The sequence below is a fragment of the Drosophila takahashii genome, chromosome X, assembly GCF_030179915.1.
Source record: "Drosophila takahashii strain IR98-3 E-12201 chromosome X, DtakHiC1v2, whole genome shotgun sequence".
Taxonomy (NCBI): Eukaryota; Metazoa; Arthropoda; class Insecta; order Diptera; family Drosophilidae; genus Drosophila; species Drosophila takahashii.
The window spans coordinates 12195032-12221723 of record NC_091683.1 but is presented as its reverse complement, the minus strand read 5'-3'; the positions used below and the strand labels follow the sequence as shown (position 1 = coordinate 12221723).

Below are 26692 nucleotides of genomic sequence, written 5' to 3'. Positions count from 1 at the left end.
ACTGTTATACCTTTTTGAACTCGTTGTTTAATTTCCAATCGATCACTAAAACAAGAAAATGTCTAAAATGTCTTTTTCGCAAAAAAATCATGAAAAAAATTTAAATTTGAAATTTTTTTGTAGCTGAAATTTGTAAAGTTCACAAATTCCTTCAAGAATGTATGGTTCTCAAGTTTACTTAAACAGGTGCTCTACAATTAACTAGAGTACACAAATATATGCTTTAAAATGTATCAAAAAAGTGGGAAAACCAAAAATTTATTTGCTTAAAAAACAATACTTTTCGGTTCTTGTTTGCCAATCGATGAAGGTTCTTCGCAAATAATTTAACAAGAAAAACAGGTGTTTTATTATTACCACTTCTACCCCGTTTATGCCAACCTAAATATGAACTTATTTAGAAGATACAAAGACCCATGTTTTCCAATTGATATTTATTTGTATTGTGTCGACAATTTTTCCTAAGAATGACTTAAAAGTAGCCTAACGACCACAAAATGATGTTAGAATTGGAAATAATGTTTGCTAAATGGCTTTTCTCGTGCACACAGTCCTGGTGCCCCATTACCGTAAATACTAAAAACATAAAAAAGGGGGTGGGGGGAACACAGCGGGGGAAACACTAAGAACGACTCATGGACTCCGGCTAGCACTTTGTCTTTTGGGTGTTGTTCATATATTCTTTAAATGCGGACTCCTCACAGAGGTCGGTTTATGCCGGTGTTTTTTGAAGAGAAAACATTACGATTACGATTAGTTTGGCGGGCGATTTTTGTTCATTCGACTGCTGCTGATCCCCTGCTCCTCCGACTTAGAGCTCGTCGTGGCCGAGGAACTTCTTGAGGTAGGCCTGCAGCTCCGGCAGGGAGCGACTGCCCTCGTACTCGTTCTGGCGCTGCCCGTTCTTGTAGAGGAATAGCGTAGGATAGCCCTCGACCTGCTGGTCGATGCACACCTGCTTGTTCTCCGGCGCCGTGCAGTCCACCTTGGCGATCCTCACGCCACTCTGCGCCTGGTGCGTCTCCGTGGCCAGCTGCTCCCAGGTGGGCTGCAGCTTCTGGCAGTGTCCGCACCACGGGGCGTAGAACTTGATGAAGGCCACGCCCTCGGCAATGGCCGCATCGAACTCGGCCTCGCCGGTCAGCTGCTGGGGCGTCAGCTTCTTGGCCGCCGCCGCTGCCGCCTCCTCCTCGCCGGCAGTCTCCTTGGTGGCGGCCGCCTCCTCGCCCTCGGTCTTCTCCAGCGGCACGCCCACCATCTTCTCCACGTAGCTCTTCAGCGTGGACAGGTCGCGGGCACCCGAGTACTTCTCAATCTTCTTGCCATCCTCGATCCAGAGCAGCGTGGGATAGCCCTTGACCTCGAAGTCCTGGCAGATGGAGCGGAACTGGGTGCAGTCGATCTTCGAGATGGTCACGGCGGGCTCCTTCACCAGCTCCTTGGCCAGCTCCTCCCAGGTGGGCGCCAAGCGCTGTAAGATTATGATTATATATATTATATAGCTCGAAAATATAGTTTAGCTCGCTGCTCACCTGACAATGACTGCACCAGGGGGCGAAGAACTTGACAAAGTGATTGCCACTGGACACGTGCTTGGCGAAGGTGTCCTCGGTGAGGTCGACCACCTTGCCCAGATTGGGGTTCTCCACATCCGCGCGCTTGGCCTCGCCCAGATCCGCCTCGGCGGGCGTGCTCAGCTCCTGGTTGATGAAGTCCGTGATGGCGGGCAGGTCGCGGGTGCCCTTGAACTTGACCGACTCCTCCTCGCCCTGCTTGAAGAGGCGCAGCGTCGGGTAGCCGGTCACCTGGTGGGCGGCGCACAATGTCTGGTGCTTGGTGCAGTCCACCTTGGCGATGATCACCTTGGGCTCATCCACGTTCATGATCTCGGCCAGCTGCTCCCACAGCGGCTGGAGGCGCTTGCAGTGGCCGCACCTATAGGATCATTCAGGGGGAATTAGAAATCTTTGTATGTAAGAATTTTATATTTACTTAAAAATATTTCTATTAAATATCTGTAGCTATCTGTATTTAATAGCTGTAGTTACTAGGGGTTTATGAAGGATTCAGTTAAGCTTTTTGGAATATTTGGGTTGAATTAGAAGTCTTTTTTTGTAATATTATTATTTTTACTTAAAGATATTTTTTATTTAATATCTGGAGAACAAAAGAACAATATTTAGCTGTAGTTAGTAGGAGTTTTATCAGGATTCAGGTAGGCTTTTTGCAAAAAACACCTTTATGATTGTCTTTCTTTTACCCTACTTATTACTCATATTTACGAAATCCTTCTGAACCCTTAGTAATAACCGATTAAATAGATTTCGAAATAAGAGAGCCGACAAATCGGTCAAATCAATACGTTTTCCCTGCACAAAGGAAGTCAAAACAATGAACCGCGATAAGACTGTGCGCTTTGTCCCGAACAAAGAGTTTATCATCTGCTGCTAGTGCCGAATCGCAGTTCGAGCTTCCTCAAACTCCCCGCAAACTAATCGCAGAGCACTTCCTAGCAACATAATTGAACCTAATCAAATTAGCTCATAGACACTGCGATGGCTTTTGATAAGACTTGAGAGCCGGGTGCTACGAAAACTAAACTATAGTAGTGCCCGAAATCTCGAGTATTTAGTGTGTCAATCAAGGGCTGCGGCAAGGGGGTTCTGGGTTCTCGATTAAAGCCCCTTTGATCGTCTTATCGCCGAACGTGCGATTTGTCGTCTTGAAGACGAATGACGAATCTTCAGTTCCACGGATCTTCCGTTTTTTTTACCAAATTGGGGGTCACACATTTATGTCACTCTATTTCTTCAGGTATTTTTGCAACAAAAAAAAAATATACAAAAAATACGGCCGGCCAAATACGTAAATCCATGTCTACCCATTAACATAAAACTGTGTTCCGGTTTTCACTTTTTGAAAAATTATAAAGTCTATAATATTGTATTTATAAATATATTTCACCATTTTTGGAAGATATTTGCAAGAGTTATAGGTTCTAAATTTGGAAAAAAAAAAAGTCATCAACTATGGGAATTAAATATTATTATTAAAATATTAAAGTTAAATTTTTTGTAATAACTTTTATATTTATTAAAGATAATTTTCATCTAATTTTTAGTCTTAAAAACTGCTCTATAAAAGCAATCATGACTTTTCCATTCTGAAAAATCGCCAAAAATTGAATTCGCCCAAAAAACAGGCGAAAGTGAAAACCGAAACACCTTTGGTAATTATGTGTGCGTGGCTCGGTCACATAAAATAAACGACCTATGTGGACCGCTGCGATTCGCCGGCAAAAGTTGGCCAATTTGGGACGCACTTTTCTGCGGCGGATCGGGAAAAGCGGAAGGGGGAAAAACTCACCAAGGCGCAAAGAACTTGACGAAGACATTGCCGCCGGCAATCGCGGTGTCGAAGGTTTCCGGGTCCAGTTCCACGGCGAACTGCTTTTCCGCCTGTTTGCCGGCGGAGGAGTCCTCCTCCTGGGCCGCACGGGCGGCGGGCAGGAGGGGCGATAGCAGCAGGCCGCACACGGCCACGGATAAGAAGGACCTGGCCAACATGATGCACGAAACGCTGGGAGAGATTTAAAATTCGTATTCTAAAATAAAATGCACTACACTGTACTGCCAATTTTAGGACCTTTTGCCCTCGCTTTTTCGCTGGGATTTTCCGGTATTTATATACTCCAAAAATACCGAGACCGTTTGTTGCTTAGCTCGGACACACACCTTTTGGCCATGGGTACTGCGCTGGTCTGGCAGCTCTGTCACTTGGGTGTATTGGTGCGTGAACAGCGAAAATGGCAAAACACAAAAACGAACGAATCGCACACACAGAGACGTAGTTAATTTGGGAGGGGGGTGTGCGAAAAAGTCGCTTGTATACCGAATGATTAATACATACGCCATGACAGAGAGAGAACTCGGTCACTCTGGGTCCGAATGCCGCTCTCCGGCGGGGGTTTCGAAAATTAATCATTATCAGTTTTGAAATACACTGGGAAATGTAATTTGAAAAACGGGTTTTCCAACGGGGAAAGCGGGAAAACGCCGCGAAACAGATGGGCATCCGCATCGAGTATCGATGCGATATATCGCACGCATATCGCCGCGTCGCACATGCATCGGTGCTCGCCTGTGCATGTGTGCGTGAGAGCAGCAGGGCAAAACGAGAAAAGGGTTCTTGGTTGAACCAGCTATTCGATACCCTATTTTATAAAAAATTAAGTATTTGATATACTTATTGTTAATGCAGATTGTAATAATTACAATGCCTATAAGTTATTAAAGCAGATATTAAAAAAAATTTCACATTTAAAATCCAAAAAAGTACGAATACCCTCTGCAAGGGTATAATGAGCGAATGGCAGGCACGGCAGAGGCAGAAACAGCTAAATTGCAGCTGCTAAGTTGCTCGTCGCTCAACGACGACGAATAGGGTAAAAACGGCCACAGCGAATGATGGCGGCAAAGGCGAGCGAGCGATAGGTGAACTGAGGGGCGTACCTGCGGGGGGATCGAACTTGAGTCGACTGTTAAGTAGGGTTCTTTAAATATCAAGTTGCTGGTCGACCGCTCAGCTTAAACTTGTATCACATGTGTAGGGGCAATTCTTAGAAAGCAGCTGTTTTCGATTCGGCGAAGGCTTAAAAAACATGTTTTTTGAGAATCAAAGTTACCATTATATTATTTCCTTAAAAAATATTATTAAAAAATCGTACGTCTATCAGCTTAGAGTTCTGTGAATTTTTAAGCTCTGGAACAGCTGATTGAGGAATATATTTAATATTAAAATAGAGAAATTATAAGCACTTAACTGCACGTTCGGGCAGCTTTTGACCCACGAACAACATATGCATTTCTATCGGCGTTCGTTCGTGCTGAGCCATAAATAATTTCACTTTGCACAAACAAGACTGAAACATTCAGCAAACCTGACGCACCCCCTCATGAATAATGGCACAACGACGCCGCTGCCGCTGGCAACTGGCACAACAAAAGCAGCGAGCGAGCAGAGACAAGCTGTTTGCGCTCCGAATATCACGAATTCTTGAATACGTGAAATCGGACTGGAATACTTCATCTGATATATCGCATTGGGCGATATATTTATCATAACTCGGACTTAATCAAATTGAAAACGTGTTTTTTAACCGATTAATAGTTCTGCTTAGCTTACGCAAGCTAGCGAATACCTGAACCCCGTTCATCGACACATTTTCGTGAAACGGCAAACCGCGCATAAACGCAGCGGCAGCGACGCCGGCAGCGCGCACGGACGTCGCCGGCAAAATGGAACGCTGAGGGGTGCCAGAGAGATACAGATACATTCGGGCAGCGAGTGCGGGCGAGACAGAGCGACAACTCCTGTTTTCATTCCCATATTCCCATCTCGTCTCCATTCCCATTCCCGTCACACGAGTTAGCAGCGCAGAGCGCATATCGCACATCGCACAGCTGCATCCGATCCTTTTTCACTGTTGTACTGCTGTTCTGGTGGCGTGCTCTTGGCAGTAGCTCGTAACCCCTTTTCTATCGGCTGGCAGCGACGCCCCTGCAGGCAGAAGCAGAGGCGAGGCAGAGGCAGAAACAGAGGAAGAAGAAGAAGCAGCACGGCACAGCACAGCACGAAGCGAAGCAGGCAGAGGCAACACAGAAAAACAGCAAAAGCAAAGCATTCATTGGAGTAGTTGTTTGGATGTGGACGGAAAGGAAGACTGGCGGCGACTAACTTTTAAAAGGTATTTGTTGTTCACCCACTCATCTGTGTGCGTGCAGTGAAAAGCTGTTCTCAGCGTTTGCCAAAAAGACAAGAGCTGTGTGCGAAACGAAAAGAAGCATTCGTTTATTTAATGCTCGCGTTCGTATTTTTTCGAAAACCTAGATGAAAAAGAAATTTTCTGCTGCTGTTGCCTCAGTATATAGGTGTGTGTGTGTGTGTGTGTTGTTGCTTCCCTGTGTGTGTGGCTGGCTCTCTTTGGGTGTGCGAGAGCGTGTGTTTGCGTGTTTGTGCCTGTCAGCGTGTCTCTGTGTGTTTGTGTGGCGGACCAAAAAGAACCCGACGAACCGAGCGACACTGTAAAAATTCGATTTGTGTGCTGTGCACACGGCGGCGGAGGAAGCGAGCAGATTTTTGGCAAATAGTGAGCGATTATCGGACTGAGTAAATGCAACAAACAACAGAGGCGGCACTAACAGTAATCAATCGCAGCGCCACCGATCCCCCCGAATCCCCCAGTCCCCCCGATCCCCCTTGCATATGTAATCGTAACTGTAAACCTAATTGTGCCTCTTCTCGTTTCTTCCTCTCTCCCTTGTGCTTCTGCTTCTGCTGCTTCTTCTTGCTCCTCTCTCTCTCTCTCACGGACTCTCTTCTTCCTCGCCGGGGACCACTCTCAACGCAACGCACGAATAGCAGTACATTGACAGGAGCAGCTCGGAACGGAACGGACAGGATAAGCAGGATAAAGATAAAGCGGTAGATTGATTCGATTTGGCGTATATACAGCATATAGCACACCAATACACATATATATATACAGCCTGGTGCCCAAGAAGACGGTACAAGGATAACACCGAGCCAAGCAACCCACCAATCCAGCAACCATTCGCAGGCGACAACCCTACAGAAGATGTCCAACGGCAAGGCGACGGTCTCGTTCTTCGAGAACGGGAGCACCACACAGTTCGAGTACTGCTTCCAGCTGTACCCGCAGGTCCTCAAGCTGAAGGCCGAGAAGCGCTGCAAGAAGCCGCAGGAGCTGATCCGCCTGGACCAGTGGTACCAGAACGAGCTGCCCAAGCTGATCAAGGCGCGCGGCAAGGACGCGCACATGGTGTACGACGAGCTCGTCCAGTCGATGAAGTGGAAGCAGTCGCGCGGCAAGTTCTATCCGCAGCTATCCTACCTGGTCAAGGTCAACACACCGCGCGCCGTCATCCAGGAGACGAAGAAGGCCTTCCGCAAGCTGCCCAATCTGGAGCAGGCGATCACAGCTTTATCGAACCTCAAGGGCGTCGGCACCACCATGGCCAGCGCCCTGCTGGCCGCCGCAGCCCCCCATCTGGCTCCGTTCATGGCCGACGAGTGCCTGATGGCCATACCAGAGATCGAGGGCATCGACTACACCACCAAGGAGTACCTCAACTTCGTCAATCACATCCAGGCCACCGTGGAGCGCCTCAATGCCGAGGTGGGCGGCGAGACGCCGCACTGGTCGCCGCATCGCGTGGAGCTGGCCCTCTGGTCGCACTACGTGGCCAACGATCTCAGTCCCGAGATGCTCGACGATATGCCGCCGCCGGGCTCCGGCGCAGCCGCCAACGCCACCGGCACCACCACCGGCTCACTCAGCACAAACGGCAGCAGCAGCAAGGTGCTCGACGGCGACGACACCAACGACGGCGTGGCCGTGGATCTGGACGACGAGAGCCAGGGAGCAGGTAAGTTGGAGGGCTAAGATGCTCCTGCAGCTGCGGCTAGAATAGAAACACAGTACTTGACACCAGAAACCACTAAAGTAACTAAAGATGTATAAACAGTTGTTGAAACATAGATAGATATCAGTTTAGAGGCTTAGATTATTACAAGCTTATAGTTGTTAGCACCTCACCAAGAGTATTTAGACCTCTGATGACAAACACAGGGTTCCATTGTGCCACTATTCTCACCGCAGCTCGCCCAGTTGTTAGAACCCATGCTTAAACCGATACTTTCTATCCCCAGGCGGCCGCAACACTGCTACAGAATCGGAGACCGAGAACGAGAACACCAATCCGGCCGCCCTGACGCCTCTGCAGTCGGGCGAGGCCAAGAACAGTAACAGTAGCGCAGCTGCCGTGGGCGCCGCCCTGCAGGACGGCGACTCCAACTTTGTGTCGAACGATTCCACCTCCCAGGAGCCGATCATCGACGACAACGACGGCACCACACAGACAACGGCCACCACGTCCACGGAGGACGGCGAGCCCATAGCTCTGGGCATTGGCATTGGCATCGGCATTGGCATCGGTTTGGCCGGCACACCGCTCGCCTCGGACTCGGAGAGCAATCAGGAGGCGCCGCCCAAGACCAACAACCTGACCATTCTGACGCCGAGCCAGCCGCTCAAAGCAACTACCAACCCGATCACCAACAACGGCCAGGTGGCTACCTCGGCAGCCGAGGAGGCGGCCCCAGCGGCCCCAGCAGCACCACAAGCACAGCCAGCCAGCAAAACGACTGGAGGATCAGGAGCAGCCGCCAATGGAAATGGAAACGGCAACGGCGTCCTGGGCGACGAGGAGGAGGACGATGAGGAGGACGAGCTGGACGAGGAGGATGAGAACGAGAACGAGGCAGAGCTGGAGGCTGACGAGAGCAACAGCAGCAACGGCATTGTGAGGGACAGCAAACTGCAGCAGCTGGCGGCGAGCAAGGCAACCGATGCAGTTTCGCCGGTGGCGCCGGTAGCGGTCGCAGTCGCAGATTCGGCGCCGGCCATTGGACAGAAGCGCACGGCCCTGCACTGCGAGATGGAGCTGAATAATGCCGGCGGAGTGGGCGTGGGCGTGGGGGAGAAGTCGCCGGAGCTGAAGAAACTGCGCAGCGAATGAGGCGGAGGCGGTGAGGATACGAAATGCGGATACGGATGCGGATGCGGATGCAGAAACTGGGATCGGTTCGGCTCGCCGCGTATCTGGTGGAAAGACATATGTATGTAGTGCAGTTGAGTCGACATAGAGACATAGAGCAACATTACCTACACTTTACCACAACAACATTCAAGAAATTCTACTATTAAGCAACTAATTATACATACATATATAATATATTATATATATATATATACAACATATAACGAGAAGCAAACACCCAACACACACACTCCACTCTCATACACACAACACCACACGACACACAAAACACCACACACCACACAAACCGACATAAGAATGTAGGATCCCGATCCAGAAAGCAGAAAGCAGACCCACAAACAACATTTCAATAGCATAGGAAGCGCGCCAAGATGAAGAATCAGATGAATCTGAAGAATCCGATCAAGAATCCGAAGAACAAGCAGCAACAGAGAGTTCAGAATGCAGCGTTAACGTAATATTATAATTGAAACGAAAAGCAAATGCATACATGAATAGTAACTATAAAACAAGATCAGATGAAAATCGATATTTTTACACAGTCAAAAGGAACATTTAAATATAAAGAAATTTACAAATGCCGCAGTTGCCCACTACATACAAAAACAAAAACGAAAAAAATGAAAACAAAAACGAAAAAAAAGAAACAAAACAAAACAAAATGATTAAGATGGAAAAAACAATAATTATAATAAAACAGAAAATTAATTTATATACATAAGTATTTAAATTTAATAATAAATCAAAACTTGTCGCATAAACCAAGCTCCCACCACCACATCCACCACCCCCTCGACCATCGACCCTGCAGCAACTCGCGCTCTCTCTCTCTCTCACTGAACACACGCCGCACACACACACACTCACACACACACTCTCGGATGAAACAAAACAAAACTCATTTCAACACTAAGAAATTTTTGTGGTCGTAATTATAATAATATAATTTATATTTTATGTGTACAACTTTTTTTTTAACTTTACATATACTGAATTTTTTATAATTTATACGATAATCACTTTTCATTTGATTTCCACGGAAGAAACGGAAGCGAGCACAAGAGAACTGCATCTTAATTCCCGATCTCCGGGCGGTTTGGGTCGCCGTTCAGCGGGGGTTCCCCGACATCCACGACCCACACAACCCGCAGATCGGACGAGACTATAAAAAAGAGGAACACATCTCAAAATTATAATCATTTTTATTATTAGTAGCATAAGTCCAAATAAAATGTGAAATATTAAGAGAACACTTCATAAAACTGAAACCATCGCCGAAAGACCTTTTAGTAGGATGTTGAAACGGAGTTCCAAATCGTTATTGTCGCTAGAAGGACCCCCTTGATCATTTATTTTCTAAGAAAGGTAACGTATTTTTGGCTACTGTTTTGAATTTGAATTCACGTTGCTGTCAAAAGATGGCAATTAGTAATTATATGGTGATAGGTTGCTGTACGTGCTAAATCTTAGCCGTGTCACCCGCGGCAGTGAGACCGTTCAATCAGAACATTTCGCTACCGGCTATCGATTTCCCGATATTTGTATCGATTACTCGCCATCGGGAACATAATAGAAACATACATATACACATGTATAATAATAACATATAGAATAATTTCGCACCTAATTTGACTGTGCCACGACTACCTGGCCAGCCCGATCGGCACTATCCCTCCACCTCAACCTCCGGCCAGAGTTTTCCCTTCGGCGTAGAGTTTTCGAAGCGCCCGCATATATACTATATACCATATACCATATACTATATAGAAATCGAAGCGCATCCTTAAGCCGCCGACCATGTCACTGGATCGCCTGGGTCGTTGGCCAGACCGGAGTTAATTGGTGGACTAGTGGAGCTACAGCGAGTTCTCCCCCCTCTCCGTTCCTCGAGATCCCCGCCAGAGATCGACTGAGATTCCCCTTCCAGAATCCTGTAAAGGAGAACCCACCATGCTGCTGGTGCGCCAGCTCTTCGGGGCCTCGGCCAACTCGTGGGCCCGCGCCCTCATCATCTTCGTCCTGGCCTGGGTGGGCCTGGTCTACGTGTTCGTGGTCAAGCTGACCAGCACGCAGGGCCAGCAGGCCGCCGGTGAGAGCGAGCTGAATGCCCGGAGGATCTCGCAGGCGCTCCAGATGCTGGAGCACACGCGCCAGCGCAACGAGGAGCTCAAGCAGCTCATCGACGAGCTGATGAGGTAGGTGGGAGCACCAGGAAGCGAGTTCATTGCACTTGAGGGCTAACAATAGTCTTGACTTGACAAAAGGAAGGCTTAAACACCTGTGTTATTATACATTTTAAAGACTTAACCATTGATTATCCCTTAATTCAGCTGGAGCTGCCCCTAAATTCGTGTAGTGGCCATGTTCTCATGCTGAATTGCCAGCCATTCCATTGTGCTCGCCCTCGCATTGCTGATTTTTCAGCGGCGTGGCTAATTATGCATGTCACGTCGGCGGAATTACAAGCGATAAGCCGCCTCACTCATGCCCCCGTCTCTCTGGTTTTTCCCCACAGCGACCAGCTGGACAAGCAGAGCGCCCTGAAGCTGGTGCAGCGGCTGGAGAACGACGCTCTGAACCCGAAGCTGCCCGCCGAGGTCGCCGGCCCGGAACCAGAAACCATGTTCGAGTCGGCGCCCGCCGATCTGCGCGGCTGGAACAATGTGGCCGAGGCGAATGGGCCGCCCAACGATCTCCTGGAGATCCAGGATCACGGCGCTGAGTTCGAGCCCAGTCTGGAGTACGAGTTTACGCGCCGGCGCATCCAGACGAACATTGCCGAGATCTGGAACTTCTTCAGCAGCGAGCTGGGCAAGGTGCGCAAGGCGGCGGCCAGTGGCGGTCATCCCAATGCCGATCTCGAGGAGTCCATCAACCAGGTGCTGCTGCAGGGCGCCGAGCACAAGCGCTCGCTGCTGAGCGACATGGAGAGACTGCGTCAGTCGGATGGCTATGAATCCTGGCGCCACAAGGAGGCACGCGAGCTAAGCGACCTGGTGCAAAGGCGCCTGCACCATCTGCAGAATCCCAGCGACTGCCAGAACGCTCGCAAGCTGGTCTGCAAGCTCAACAAGGGCTGCGGCTACGGCTGCCAGCTGCACCATGTCGTCTACTGCTTCATTGTGGCCTACGCCACCGAGCGCACGCTCATCCTGAAGTCGCGCGGCTGGCGCTACCACAAGGGCGGCTGGGAGGAGGTCTTCCAGCCGGTTTCCAATAGCTGCCACGATGCGGGCACCGCCAACACGTACAACTGGCCGGGCAAGCCGAACACCCAGGTGCTGGTGCTGCCCATCATCGACTCGCTGATGCCGCGACCGCCGTACCTGCCGCTCGCCGTCCCCGAGGATCTGGCGCCGCGCCTGAAGCGCCTGCACGGCGACCCGATTGTCTGGTGGGTGGGCCAGTTCCTCAAGTATCTGCTGCGCCCGCAGACGACGACGCGGGACTTCCTCACCGCCGGCATGCGAAACCTCGGCTGGGAGCGTCCCATTGTCGGGTGAGTTTGGGTCTATTTTGCATCAGGGACCGTAAATAATCATTATTTGAGATTTTTTTATTTTAAAAGGCCTACTGAGGTTTTTACATATTTTAATCAATAATAATTGGCTTTTATGCACTTTATAGACATGAACAAATAACAGTTAATTTGCTTTCCATATTTGTTGAAATGCATATACTTTGTGGACAAGAGTAAAAAGAACGTTATTTTTGACGTTTAAAACAAAATATCACAGTAGTCTTTTTAAAACAAAAATCTCAAATAATAATTATTTACGGTCCCTGCTTTGCATAGATTAGTTTTGAACAGGGTTCGTAAAATATCCCTCACAATATGTCATTTTGTTTTAATATAATAATATCAACATAGGGCGGTGATATTTGTCACAATAAAATGAGGAGTAACCAAGCAGGGCTGATGAATAAAAAAAAAGCAAAAAAAGGCTTCTAACACCAAGTTTTATAAAAGTTTTAGGCTTTAATAAGCAATTTATATGTTTTTAAACGCAGGTTAGATCTTTTCTGCTAAGTCTTCCACCGACTGTATATCAAATACTTTATTTCTGCCCATTGTAAATTGTTTATTTATTGTCAATGATCATATTTTTTTCCTCACTTTTTCATCATTTTATTTTCCTCACTCATGATGAGTATTTTTCGATCTGTGAGCGATATGTATTTGAATGAGCAAAGATGACAATTTGTTTGTATCGTGATGTTTGTTTTTGAGGGATATTTAAAATGAGTGATGTTTACGAACCCTGGTTTTGAATGAAATACGAAATAATCTATTCCCCTTGGCTTACAGCGTCCATGTGCGTCGCACGGACAAGGTGGGCACGGAGGCGGCCTGCCACAGCGTGGAGGAGTACATGACCCATGTGGAGGACTACTACCGCACGCTGGAGGTTAATGGGAGCACAGTAGCGCGTCGCATATTCCTGGCCTCCGACGACGCCCAGGTGATTGAGGAGGCGCGTAGGAAGTACCCGCAGTACCAGATCATCGGCGATCCCGAGGTGGCGCGCATGGCCTCCGTATCTACGCGTTACACGGACACGGCGCTCAACGGAATCATACTGGACATCCATCTGCTGTCCATGTCCGATCACCTCGTGTGCACCTTCTCGTCGCAGGTGTGCCGCGTGGCGTACGAGATCATGCAGACGATGTATCCGGATGCGGCGCATCGGTTCAAGTCGCTGGACGACATCTACTACTACGGCGGCCAGAATGCCCACAATCGGCGCGTCGTCATCGCCCACAAGCCGCGCACGCACGAGGATCTGCAGCTGCGGGTCGGCGATCTCGTCTCGGTGGCCGGCAACCACTGGGACGGCAACTCGAAGGGCAAGAACACGCGCACCAACCAGGGCGGCCTCTTCCCCTCGTTCAAGGTGGAGGAGAAGGTGGACACCGCCAAGCTGCCCCTCTATCCGGGTGTTTAATCCATTTAGTTGATTGATCTGTGAAGCATTTCGGCCGCATTCCGCCTGGAACCTGCCTGGATCTATCGAATGTCCAGAATCTCAAATGAAATCTCGCTCCTTCTCTTTTATATTTGACACTTTCTGATCTGATTCTTATTCTTATTCTGCATTTGTACAAGTCTTTTATTAAGTTGTAAGTCTAAAGCCGAAGAAATTATGTTGACAAGGATATACATAAATATATATATATATAAATAAATTATATATAGGAGTGCATGTAGGTTCACTAAGCGCAATATAGTCTATCACCTGTAAAATAGTTGAAAAGAAAAACCAAGAAAACAAACTAAATCTGATTAAATTCAAGCGTCAATAGTAAAATAAATAAATAGTATTGTTTTAAAAAGATAACACTTGTTGTTTATTATTAACTATAATTTTAAACGGGTTTTTAGGGCCGACGACCTTTTAGGATGGGCTAGTTATGGCCGGACATTCGTCAGTTTTGAGTTAAATTTATGAATTCTGAATACCTGTGTACCAGTTTTTTACGATGGTTCAAGAACCCTGCGGCGCCGGTGAAAGTGCAAATTGGATCTGGATGAGTCAGGCCGCCTTACCCCGCCCTAACCCCGCCCTAACCCCGCCCTAACCCCGCGCTAACCGCAGGAATTCCACAAAACACCAAAACAAGAAAATTCCCAAAAAAACAGATCGAAACGGGCGCCTAAAAACGTGATAAGCTTCCCCAACGACAATAAAAAATAAGAGTAAAAAACAATAATAAATAAATACGCGCGTGTGTGTGCCGCGGCATAAATAAATTAACGGCGTCTGTGTGCGTGGGCAATTGTAATTAAGTACTCAATGAACCGCAGGGAAGTGAAAAAATAAATAATAAATACTAAAAAAAAAGTGGTCAAGCAGCCAGGGGGATTGGGAATGGGAATCGGAAAAGGAGCTCGTCGCGATCGTTGGACAAGGTCAAGTCGCTGTTGTTGGCAGGCCGAATTAAGCGGATAAGCCGCCTCATTCCGGGGCTTTGGCTTCTGATAACCAATCGGTATAAAACATTGCGACCGGGGCTCAGACAACAGCACTTGCCAGCCAGCATCCCAGTTGATAGCATCGAACTCCCGAGTTTTCCGAGATCACCTCCAAAAAACATCCATTCAACAGAATGTCGCACTTCGCCGCTGTCGCCGCCGCCCTCTTCGTCTGCCTCGCCGTCATCCTGGGCGGCCAAGGATCCCAGGCGGCCATTGCCCGAGTCAAGCTGGCCAATCCCAGTAAGTTAATCCAGGATCCAGGATTATTATAGGACCACATTTAAGATTTTTTATAGCCCTCAAAAGTTGCAAACATTTTTTTTACATTATTTACATTTTTCCAAAAGTAATTTACATTTATTAAAATGTTATTCATGGTTTTAAAGTATTCCAAAAGTAGGAGGATTTCAAGCAAGATTCTTTATAAAGTCATCAAATTATATTTTGTATTAATATCGCCCATAAGTTACCAACATTTTTCTTATTTTTTTTAAAGATAAATTTATTATTTATATTTTTCCAAAAGTAATTTACATTTATTTAAACTGTTTTATGGATTTTTAAGTATTCCAAAAGTAAGAGCATTTCAAGCAAGATTTTTTATAAAGTCATCAAATTATATTTTGTATTAATATCGCCCATAAGTTACCAACATTTTTCTTATTTTTTTTAAAGATAAATTTATTATTTATATTTTTCCAAAAGTAATTTACATTTATTTAAACTGTTTTATGGATTTTAAAGTATTCCAAAAGTAAGAGCATTTCAAGCAAGATTTTTTTATAAAGTCATCAAATCAAATGTATTCTTTATTTTTGTTGTAATTTTTTAACACAAGATCATTACCATTTATCAAACATAAAGATTTACGATTTTTTGTAGCCCCCAAAATCTACCAACATTTCTTTTATATTAATTAAATTTGAATTTATTTATTATATGTTTTCAAAAGTAATTTACTTTTTTAAAACAGTTTTATAGATTTCAATGAATTCCAAAAGTAAGAACATTTCAAGCAAAATCTTTATAAAGTCATAAAATCAAATGTATATTTTTGCAATAATTCTTAAAGACTTTATATCTTTTATATAATTTAGAGTTAAATTTATTATTATATGTTTCCAAAAGTAATTTACTTTTTTAAAACAGTTTTATAGATTTTAAAGTATTCCAAAAGTAAGAACATTTCAAGCAAAATCTTTATAAAGTCATAAAATCAAACGCGTTATCATTTTTGCAATAATTCTTAAAGACTTTATATTTATGTGACCCATTTGCTCCTGTTTCCAGCTCATCCGGGCAAGTGTGTGCTGGACTCGAACACCATCATGTCGCCGGGACAGAGCGGCAAGGCGCCCAATCTGCCCTGCGCGAGGGCCGAGTGCCATGACGACGGCTTCGTGACCATCCAGACCTGCGCCGCCGTCGCTCCGCCCAAGGGATGCAAGCAGCGCGACTTCGTCAACCTCAACCGCAACTATCCCGAGTGCTGCGAGCGATCCTACGACTGCTCCAAGCACATCTAGGCTATCAGCCGCCAACTGAAGGTTATCTTCTCGTTTTTTTTTGTGTTTTTTTTTTTGTTTGTTTTATTTATTGTGTATACTACAACATAACAATTAAAATGTAAACGCTTAGCAATACAATTAAATAATTTAATAGAATCATTAACAGAAAATACATATGCATGTACGCTTGCTTGTGGGGCTGTAGTTGGGTTCGGATAGCGAGGCAAGGACCTGTCTGAAACCGATTCGGCTCGTTCTGGCGCCGGGTAATACATCACTGTACATGGGTTGTTTGGCTAGCCCCTCGCAACTCTACACTAACTGATTATTACACTAGATGGCTGGCGTATACGGAAAAAAATATAGATATAAATTCAAATAAAAGGCTTTAAACAAAATCACAAGGACGAAAAAGGCAGAGAGGTAATATAACTAGGCATTTATGTACACCTGCGGGTGAGGTTTTCTAGTTCTTGGAACCGCAACGAGCCGAACGGTTGAGGTTGAATCCTTTTTGGTGTCTCTCCTCTTGCAATCGCAATCGCAATTGCAGTTTCCTGTAACTTTCTTAGTAACTTTTGCTAATTCGTTTGTTTGTTGGTGGCCTGGGCTTTCCTTGCTCTTTTTTCTTGTGTGTTCTGTTGTGTGTGCTTGTGTAGCTACTCAGCGACCACGCCCCGTTGCCCGGCCGCCTTCTATCGGCTGAGATTGTTGATGTAGAGCGCGTGCAGCTCGGTGCGCGGAGTATTCTCGAAGAGGGCGGCCCGGTTCTGGCCCTCGCCCTTCTTGACCCAGTGCCCGTAGACACGGAAGGCACAGCCATCGATGACCTGGAATTGGCGGGAAATGGCAGTTAGTTCATGTCCGGAAAAAGAAGTACTTTAAAAATTAAAAATCGAAAAAAATGTATAACCCAAATGTTCAATTTTAACACCATCTACTTTCTGTCTTTCTTAGAAATCTTATAAATCAATATCATTATTATGTGAGATTTGATATTCAATTTTATGGTTTTACATTTTCTATATTTAAAAAAAAGACAATATCAAAATATCATCGCATCTAAAATTAAAAACATCTTAAAGAAATAATATGTTTTTCTATTTAAAATATGATATATTGATATTTTGTAAAATATTTGTTAATACATTTAAAAAAAAGAAACATTTGATTGCTAAATTATAGAGATTCAAATTCAAACTCTGAATTTCTATAGGTTTTCAAGGGCTAAAGCCATAGTTAAAATCCTAGAAAAAAATTTAACTGGCGGATGAGAAAACGGGCTCAGGTTAAACTAAAAGTAGGGATTGAACATATTTTACATGTAAATTACTTTACTGATATCCCTTAAGAAGTAGATCCCAACTCACCTTGCGCAGAACCTTGACGCGATACGGATCCCGGATGGCCTCCTCAACGTGCAGCGGCTCGGCGGTGAAGCGCAGGCGCCGTATCCGGATGACGGCCCGTATCACTAGTATGGCGAATTGGAACTTTTTGCGCGCGTTGAAGCGACTCTGTTTGCGCAGCTAAACGTGAGAGAGGGGAAGAGGATCTGAGATTAGGACATCTGGCTTGTGGGACCATCGACTCGCGGATTGCGGATCGATCTTTTTTAATGTTTTCTTCTTTTTTCTTTTTTTTGGCTTCGTGTTTGGTTAGAGGTGCACAACACGCCATGGGTTAAGTTCGGGTTAGCAGTTGGTGGTTTTTAAGTTTAAAGTTAATGGTTAACGGTTACTCCTTCGGACAAAGTAAAGAAAATAGAAAACAACACGGATCGGATCGGGGACAGCGATATGTTTCGAGTGCCCAGCGTTAGTTCTCGGTGTTATTTGCGGGTTAGTGAAGAGAAATTCAACTCGTGGGTCAGTGTTTCGATGGGTAAGCGTTAGCCGGTTAGCATTGGTTCACATCTTTCAGTTTAGAGGGGTGTTTAGAGTGTTTAGAGGACGGGAAAGCCATCACCGAAAGCAGAAACCAAAGGTCGGGGTTAGGGTTACGGTTAGGTGGGGGTTAGCGGAGTAATCACAGTCAGAGGAACTTTTTCGAGTGAGCCACAACATTGACGCTATTTACGGACTACCATTCGACTGGCACGATTTGATTTAGATATATATATATATAGTACACATGTGTGGTGGCATTATGCAGATAAACATTGATGGACATTGACGAGTGTTCTGGTTTAGGTATGCGGAGTGGGCGTGGTTGTATGGATAACATAATACTGTATGCAAATCTATCTCAGTTTGACTTGGTTTACTCACAAGGGAGTCTCCACAACACCGACTTATAGACACACATCTTATAAGGGCGTTGAGACTCTGACAATATAGAGAACATGACACACAAACAAAACGTGTATAACATCATCAACAGAGGAGAAATTAAACAAAATAATCCGTCAGTGAATCGATTTTGGCGTTATTTTTATAATAGATACGATTATAAATGGGCTTATAATATGCACCCAAAAAAAGTATTAAATCCCAGTTAGCCGTGAAAATAATAATTGTACTATCCAATATTTTTCATTCGTAATTTAATATTAATAGGCTTTTTGGGTGTATATATTGTAGACTATGGAATGGGTTAGTTAACTAGCATGCAAGTTACATACACAGCTTATTCTAATTCAATATCCTGGCTTCCTCCACAAGACACAGACACAAATGAGTGGCAAAGGATTAGTGACAGACGATCCACCGATCACGACTACATATGTACGAGTACTAGGGGCTATGGCTACACAGAGGTTTTTATACGGCAGAAGCAAGTCAACTACATACAGTTCTTGTAAATATCATCCAGTTCACCCGAGAGATATGTACTAGAGAAAGGTGCATATAATACAAACATAGTGTTTACTCGCTACGATATGACTAAGTGTCAGCTATAAGAGAATACAATAATAGTAATAGTATAATGCGGTATAGGTACTTTTCAAGATCTTAAATTAAATAGTAGGCGGATGGAAGTGGTAGAGGTGGTTGGTAATATCGTAATATTACGATCCATCGTTTCGAACATCTCAAAGAGAGCAAGAGAGAGAGAGACAGCCGAACGGTGTGCTGCGCAGGAGTGTGAGTGAGAGGGATGATACAATGGAGGTGCAGCTCTTCTCTGACGAGATGATATGATATGATCTATGGAGTGGTCTGTATTGAATCAACTAAAAGCACTAGAAATTAATCGGTAAAAATACGTGTGGCATCTAAATAAATAATATAACCAAGGTAAATGCAAAAAAACGCTAGAAAACGAAAAGTGATATACTAATTTTGGGTTTTTAATTAAGTTAAATGTAAGAAAATTGAAATCAAAACTGAGATAGCTTCTAATATAATAAAAATTAATATTTTTAAATAACATTTAAGTTGAGAAATTATTATTTTAATATTCGAATAAAATGATTTTTAGAATATCCCAAAAGGAAATACAATTTTCGTTTCCCCAGCGTTTCCTGCCATCTTCCGTTGGCCCTTTTTTGATGGGGAGGAGGAAAGCAAAGAAAATCAAAGGAAAACCTGCCTGCACTGGAGGAGGTGTGTACACCGATTGCTTGCCATCGCCACCTGGCAACTGCAGTTGCGTCGTCTGTTGCTGCTGATACTGCGATTGCTGCTGCTGCAACTGCAACTGCTGCTGTTGCAACTGCTGCTGATTCTGATTCTGCGGCTGCTGCTGATAGTAGACCGTCGCCGTGAGCGTTTTGTGGGAGGATGCTGATGCCAGGGCGGCGGCGGCGGAGGAGGTGGATGATGACATGGCTAGGCAGGAGGCAGCCGCATCGTCCAGCGGCCCGTCGCGCATTCGGTTCGACGAGTAGGAGCTCTGCGGCGCACAGTACAGGTAGCCGGCGCCAAAGCGGTACGACGAGGAGGTTTCGGGCCCCAGGAGGAACCTGCTGCTCGAGTGGGCGGCCGAGGTGGGCGGATGGGCCGGATGCCGGCGGTCACCCATTAGCACCTGATCCCCGCGAGATTGACAAACAAAAAACGAGGGCGGAGGATTGGGATGATTGGTTGGCAGAATGGCAGGGTGGCAGAGTGGCAGCAGCAGAAGAAATTAAAATTTTGTTATCAGTCTTGAGGGGATAAATCAAAAGGGGGTGACTTGGATAAATACAGATAGATAGATAACCTAAAGTGGTCTAAACTTACGTTCTACACACATAAACTGTCTTAAATAGTACTTCCTAATGGTCTAATTCCTGCACACTTCATAATTATATGCACCTTGATTGGGTTTCGTATTTCAAGAACACCCATACCATGAATTTTTATAAAATTAATATTTCAAATATTTTTTAAATGGATAAATCGCTATCATATATCATAATATAAAATATATATATAGTTTTCAGGGTATGGGTGTCCCCATCCTCATATCTCACTGCCTTTTTCTCCTTCTTCTCGCTGGCTAATGGTTAATGCACGTATGTACACATGCAGTGACTCAAAATTGGCAACTGGGGGGCTTTTTTCGGAGGGGTTTGGGGGGTCTGGGAAAAGTAGGGAACCCTGCTGGATTTTTTGGCATGCAGACACAGTTATTAACTAAAACAGAGTATGATTCAAATGGCGAGCGCGGAGGCTGCAGACTTGTGTTATCGGTTTTTAGTTATCGAGGCAATCGGTTGATTTGTACAGAAAACACACAGGGAGCACAAGATCGACAACAACATCGAGTACAACGGAATGGGATTAGAGGGGGATTTGGTTATCATCGTGGGGCATCGATCAATCGACAAGCAAAACAAATCAGATGCAAGGAAAAAAAACGAAGCAGATCAAGTTTTTGCCGGTTTAAAGTTATTATGCTGGCACATGACCTGAACGGTTTATAAATATATATTTATATAGTATATAGTATATGCAAATGCACTATGGGTTATATTAGATCGGCACAGAACGAAACAGAACAGAATGCAACGGAACACAGACACGAATTGCGGGCCGGCAGGGTTGCATATGGTCATGAGTTGGGTCTGCCGGCCCCGATTGTTTGGTTATCGGGACTATCGTTATTATCGGGATCAGATCATCGTTATTACAGCGATTACAGCGGCTCCGATTAACGGAGACGGAGACACACAGCACAGAGAGACAGAAAAGGGAGGGCTAGTTGGGTTAGTCCGGGAACAGTTCGTTACCAGTGCGATCTCAGTGATGCGACTCATTCGTCGGGACTTGGTCGACAGGCTGCGCTTGAGGCCATCAATGTTTTGCTCGAACAGCTATCGATAGTGTGTGTGATCGTGATCGTTATCGTTCGTTTTGGTTCGTTTAAAATTAATTGTATTCGATTTTTGATATATAGTTTATATGTAAGGAAAAGAAGAGAGAAAATGTTTGGTATAATAAATAGTAATCGTAAAAATAAAAATACAAATTAACAGAACGAGGAGTGCTGCTTATAAGGGGGATTGATTGCTAATTGGGATTGTAATTGGGACCCTGTCAGGCCATAGATCTGACAATTGGACTAAACTACGGGGGCAGGGGTTCGCTACCCCAACCAAATCGAAATCATAAATCATAATCGTAATTCTAGGAGGTAACAGTAAGAAGAAGCAGTTAATAGGCTGTAGTGAGTGGGTTGTGAGTCACAGGTGGTGTGTTCTTTCCATCAGAGTGTGTGTTGTTTAAGGGTGTACTTGGTGTTTAGAGACATTTGCAGGGCCAGGTTGGTTAGGTGGGTTGGTTGTGTAGAAGATACCCTCCTAGGGGACCCCTAGAGATCTATTTGCTGTATTTAATGCATATGTACAAGGACGGAAACCCGAGATCTAAAGACTGCGACTCGAAGGTGGACCTCATTCTTGGCGGCCAAACAGGACTAAGGACTAATTGGACTGATCTTTCACTTGTACAGGTGGTGGTGGTGGTTGGGGCTCGGCGGCTGCCAGCTATTCCGGCACTTACCATTTGGTTGAAGAATGGATGTCTTAATACTTCCTTGACGGTGATACGTTGCGCAGGATCAACGACTAGACATTTGCGTATCAGATCCTTGGGATCCTCTGCAATTAATCAGCGGGAAATCAGCATACATATATATTGTAGGGTTATCTATACCAACCTGAAATATCAGCCCACTCGGGCGAGGTGAAGCTGTACTTGCCCTCCATGATATTCCGCAGCATGACCATCTGTTTGCGGTGCCAGAAGGGTGGACAGCCGACGAGCAGCGTGAACATAATCACGCCACAGGCCCATCTGCAAAAAAAGAAAATACTTTCGTTAAAAAAGGTGTCAACTTTAAGAGGGGAATTATAAATAATAAGTGCTGAACCCAGGTAACGCAGATACCAGTGGGAAACGCTCGGCGGGTTAATAAACAACAGGCCATACATTTTGCTGAACCAAAGAAATATAGACAACGGTATCGGAACTGATCGGGTTTCAGATTATTGTGACTCATTCATCAAAATGCACGCTTCAAGATCATAACAAATCGCTTACGAAGAACACTATCAAAAGTAATGCATAAACAACTATCAGCAAAATTCGCCTATAAAGAATAAAATGGGTCTAATTTCGATGGGATTTTCTTTTATGTTTACTGCAAGCAGTACAAATATGAAGCTAGCTTTTTAACGCAGAATTATTCTGATTAATCGATTGGGTAATATTTTTTTTTAGAATTAATACTTACATGTCCACTTCCTGCGAATAGCCGGGGGATCCTTCGAACATGTTGCACTTGAGCGTTTCCGGCGCCAAGTAACCCGGCGTTCCGCACAGATCTGTTGAGGGAAAGAATACGAACTATAAGAACTGATTACTTAAGAATTCGCGCATCAGCAGTTACCTGTAAGTTTCTCGCCCTCCTGCAGCTGCCTGGCGAAGCCAAAGTCCGTGATCTTCACGTTGTGGTTCTCGTCGAGCAAGATGTTCTCGGGCTTGAGGTCGCGATGGACAATGTTCTTGGCGTGTATGTACTCGACGCCCTCGAAGATCTGCCGCATAATGGTGCGCGTCTTCTTCTCGGAGAGCGTCACCACGGAGGTCAGATAGTCGAAGAGCTCGCCCTTGGGACACAGCTCGAATACGAGGAAAACAAATGCATCTGACTCGAACACATCCTGCAGATCAACTGTGGATTTGAACAAAATTAATATGGTTATCACTGTAGCTCCTCTAGCAAGACTAACTTATGTACGGATGCCCCATGACCTGGCGCAGTATTGAGATTTCTTGTCTGGTCGCCTCCAGCATGTGATATGGATTCGTCTCGCCCGCCTCTGTGGTGGCGCCCAGGTCGATGATCTTGGCGGCGAACTCCTTGCCCGTCTCCTTCTCGATGCACCGCCTCACGGTCGAACTGATGCCCCTGCAAGACAAACATTGGCTTGAGATAACCGCTTGCACTGCACTTGACATTGGCATGATCGGGAATTTATCTAATCTCTAATCGCCCCAATTGTAATATGTAACTAGCCCTTGTTTTCGCTTAGTCTCTGGTATTTGCTAAGCAAATTCTTATTCCCGTAGGCGGCAGACGGGCGCCGCTTGAGCAGAAAAAACCCATGCCATTGCTCCATGCGAAGAGCTGCAGAAGGTTGACTCACTTGGCACCATTTAGCCGAACTGCAGAGCCGTAAATAAAGTTGGCATTACTGCAGACTTGGCAGTAAGGGCTTGGCAAGGCAGAAAATGTCGATATTCTAGTGGTTTCGGAGGATTTCCACTTGTATTGTGTGTTTTTTTGGAATATAATCAAGATCTATTTTGGTTTTTTTTTAATATAATTTATATTATTTCAACTTGGATAAAGGATTCTTGAAAGATTGGGTCTTTTAAAATAAATTAAATTTTTCAGTTAATAAATAAACCAATATTTTGTTAATTCTTAGAAGGTAAGATCATCTATTTTGATTTTTTTTTATATAATTTAAATTGTGGCAATATTATTATAACTAGCATGAAGGATTTTTTCAACATTAGGTCTTTAAAAAGAATTTAAATATTTCAGTTGATGAATAACTAATTTTTTTTTAATTATTTGAACTTAAGATAGTTTTTGTAAATTTTGATCTAAATACTTAAGAACATGCTCCTGTCAGAAATGACTTACATCTACCGATCCTAACGATTATAATTTCTATTATAATAATATTATTTAAGCTTTAATAAAAGATACTTTGAAGATTAGGTCTTTAAAAAGAATTTTAATATTTTTTTTTATTCTTATAACTTGAGATCGTTTTTGTAACTTTTGATCTAAACACTTAAGGAGTTTCCTTGGTCAGGAATGACTTATATCTAGAGATCCTCACCTGCCCAGAATCTCCTTGGGATAAAGGATTCTTGCAAGATTAGGTCTTTTAAAATAAATTAAATATTTCAGTTAATAAATAAACCAAAAATGTAAATATTTTATTTAATTCTTAGAACTTAAGATCGTCTTTGTAACTTTTGATCTAAAAACTTAAGGATCTAAATTTAAGGTCAGTAATGACTTGTATCTAGGGATCCTCACCTGCCCAGAATCTCCTTGGGCTCGTACTTGGCATAGAAGCCCTTGGCCGCATCCTTGTCGGGCAGCAGGTCATCCTCCTCGTCCTTGGCCATTAGATCCAGTGAAATCTTGCCGGCTGCCGAATCGGCAGGGGAATCTGTTGTGTGAGAAGGCTGGGATTAGTAAAGGATTATCATATGACGGTGATCGCTGATGAAGATGGGGATGGTAGGGGGATGGGGAGGGGGATACAGAGGCGGTTTTAGTGGTCTTCTGCTGATGAGGTTGATGCGATCGTTTAAGGCGTTGCTATTTTTATAACGACAATGTGGGAACGAACGGACGTGCGACACGAGTGGAATCTCTGTTTCTGTCTCAGCGACTGAGACTGCGACTTTCCGACTTTGCGACTTTCGTTCTTTTCCTTTCTCTTCTCTTCTTTTCTTTTCGCTTTGGGTCTTTCGGTCTTTCCTTTTAATTACCAAGCCTCTGCTGACTGCGCTGCCTCTGCCGACGGCGCTGCTCCGATTCGGTTGGAAGTGGAAGTGGCCTGTATCGGTTAACTCTCTGCCTCTCTCGCTCTCGCTCCCGCGCTCAGCTGTTGGCGGCTGATTTAATTAATAACGAATGCCAACTACAAACAGAGATCGATTTGAATTTGAATAACAGGCAAAAATTAAATCAAAAATAATAGAATTAAAATTTACTAATATATGTTTGGCTTTGGCGGGTGCGTGTGTGTACGTGTGTGGGGGGTTGTGAATGATTACACAACTACAACAGTTTGTTTTTGTTTGAATTTCAAAGGGGTGCACTTTTGTTGTTGTTTTTGCACTCTTATCACTGATATTCTCCTTGTTGTTGTTGCTGCTGCTGATTTCTTGCAGTTGTTTTGCTTTGACATACGGACACACACTCGTACACACACACCCGCACATACAAACAGACTGTGTGCAGCAGGTCTTTTTGTTTTTGTTTTTGCTTTGCTCTCGTTTTCCCATCCTCCTTTGCAATCACACACACACTCGCGCACACAGACGCCGCACAGCGTACACACAGGCACACACACACGCACCATCGTGGACATCCAACTAAGCGGGTACATTTCAATGTCAACTAAGGTTAAAAGTAGTACGCTTTCTGGCGGAGTTGGCGCCCGCACCGCCAGTGAAACACATACACGTGTGGCCGCTCGGCTCTCTGGTCGCTGGCAACGACTTCTCGCGCATAACTCCACGCCTGATATTTATCGGATTAAATTGCAAATGCAACAATAAAACCCCGTATTTTTACACAATCACAAATCAGAGCTGGACTGAGGTCGATGTTTGGGCGATACTATCGATGTTTCGGGTGATTTGGCGATATCGATAACTTTGGTTTACTAGGGATGGTATCCAGGGATGGATAACTTAGCAAAGACATGCTCCCAACCAGGGCTGGTGCTCGATAGAATATAGCGAGTACATCTACCATATCGGAGACACACACCTATTTCTTGGGTTTCCCCCTTTTTGAATTGATCTTTCAAGCTTTATTTTTAAATTCGAAAAATGTTTTTCTATCGCGTAGATTTTTAGTAAAAATAAGCATTTTTACAAAAAATTTTTTTTTTTGGTGTGAAAAATTAGACTATTGTTTTTTGGTAAAAATGTGATTTTTTTATTATAGATTTTTTGCTGTAACTTGGACAAAAATGGTCTCAAATCAAAAAGGCCTACTGTTTTGAGCAGCTAACAACCTTAAAATTAATATCAGTGCACTTTTCGTTTGATTTAAAAAAAATACATTTTTGACCCAATTTTTACTTTTTAGACAAGGGGTACCATCATGATTTTTTGCAAAAAAATGGAAAAAATTAAAAATTTCCAAGTTTAAATGCAGATCGACTGGAAATTTTATTACGAGTTCGACGAGGTATGGCATTTCATATTTGGATTTCCATTGTTCTGGCGAAAATACTGTTTTTTTGGGGTGAAAAATCAATATCTGGATTTTTGGTAAAAATTTGATTTTTTATGATGGATATTTTTCTGTAACTTGGACAAAAATGGTCCCAAATTAAAAAGCCGCGTCTTGAACAGCGGCTATCT

At 44.4% G+C, this 26692-nt stretch overlaps 5 protein-coding genes across 15 annotated transcripts; 3 read left to right on the top strand and 2 right to left on the bottom strand.

Annotated features, from left to right (window-relative positions):
- Positions 1–417: 417 nt before the first annotated feature.
- Positions 418–3627, bottom strand: prtp (thioredoxin domain-containing protein pretaporter). The gene is made up of 3 exons (XM_017160524.3): positions 3367–3627; positions 1533–1935; positions 418–1471 (listed from the first exon to the last, which is right to left on the bottom strand). The coding sequence occupies exons 1-3, from the start codon at positions 3564–3566 to the stop codon at positions 812–814; spliced, it is 1263 nt and encodes a 420-aa protein (XP_017016013.2). The 5' UTR covers positions 3567–3627; the 3' UTR covers positions 418–811.
- Positions 3628–5332: 1705 nt separating this feature from the next.
- Positions 5333–9892, top strand: Amun (protein amun). Of its 5 annotated transcripts, none has more exons than XM_017160507.3 (4): positions 5333–5746; positions 6424–6483; positions 6548–7448; positions 7732–9892. In XM_017160507.3, the coding sequence occupies exons 3-4, from the start codon at positions 6638–6640 to the stop codon at positions 8598–8600; spliced, it is 1680 nt and encodes a 559-aa protein (XP_017015996.2). In that variant the 5' UTR covers positions 5333–5746; positions 6424–6483; positions 6548–6637; the 3' UTR covers positions 8601–9892. The 5 variants fall into 5 exon arrangements, with proteins under 5 accessions (XP_017015996.2, XP_017015995.2, XP_017015990.2 ...); XM_017160506.3 differs by having other exon boundaries at positions 6421–6483; XM_017160508.3 differs by lacking the exon at positions 5333–5746 and adding an exon at positions 6034–6148.
- A 305-nt stretch (positions 9893–10197) lies between these two features.
- FucT6 (alpha-(1,6)-fucosyltransferase 8) lies at positions 10198–13984 on the top strand. Its single transcript, XM_017160523.3, has 3 exons — positions 10198–10837; positions 11158–12141; positions 12952–13984. Exons 1-3 carry the CDS (start codon positions 10593–10595, stop codon positions 13589–13591), a joined length of 1869 nt encoding a protein of 622 aa, XP_017016012.1. The 5' UTR covers positions 10198–10592; the 3' UTR covers positions 13592–13984.
- A 729-nt stretch (positions 13985–14713) lies between these two features.
- LOC108070144 (uncharacterized) lies at positions 14714–16165 on the top strand. The gene is made up of 2 exons (XM_017160497.3): positions 14714–14862; positions 15913–16165. The coding sequence occupies exons 1-2, from the start codon at positions 14754–14756 to the stop codon at positions 16146–16148; spliced, it is 345 nt and encodes a 114-aa protein (XP_017015986.2). The 5' UTR covers positions 14714–14753; the 3' UTR covers positions 16149–16165.
- A 310-nt stretch (positions 16166–16475) lies between these two features.
- Positions 16476–25930, bottom strand: PhKgamma (phosphorylase kinase gamma). 7 transcript variants are annotated; one of them, XM_070218595.1, is made up of 11 exons: positions 25780–25930; positions 25073–25233; positions 24621–24758; positions 23293–23471; positions 22950–23234; positions 22794–22884; positions 22218–22354; positions 22061–22158; positions 19665–20102; positions 17501–17659; positions 16476–16960 (listed from the first exon to the last, which is right to left on the bottom strand). In XM_070218595.1, exons 3-11 carry the CDS (start codon positions 24710–24712, stop codon positions 16826–16828), a joined length of 1614 nt encoding a protein of 537 aa, XP_070074696.1. In that variant the 5' UTR covers positions 24713–24758; positions 25073–25233; positions 25780–25930; the 3' UTR covers positions 16476–16825. The 7 variants fall into 7 exon arrangements, with proteins under 7 accessions (XP_070074696.1, XP_017015984.1, XP_017015980.2 ...); XM_017160495.3 differs by lacking the exon at positions 19665–20102 and adding an exon at positions 21289–21372 and having other exon boundaries at positions 24621–24756; positions 25082–25233; XM_017160491.3 differs by having other exon boundaries at positions 24621–24756; positions 25082–25233.
- Between the last annotated feature and the right edge of the window lie 762 nt (positions 25931–26692).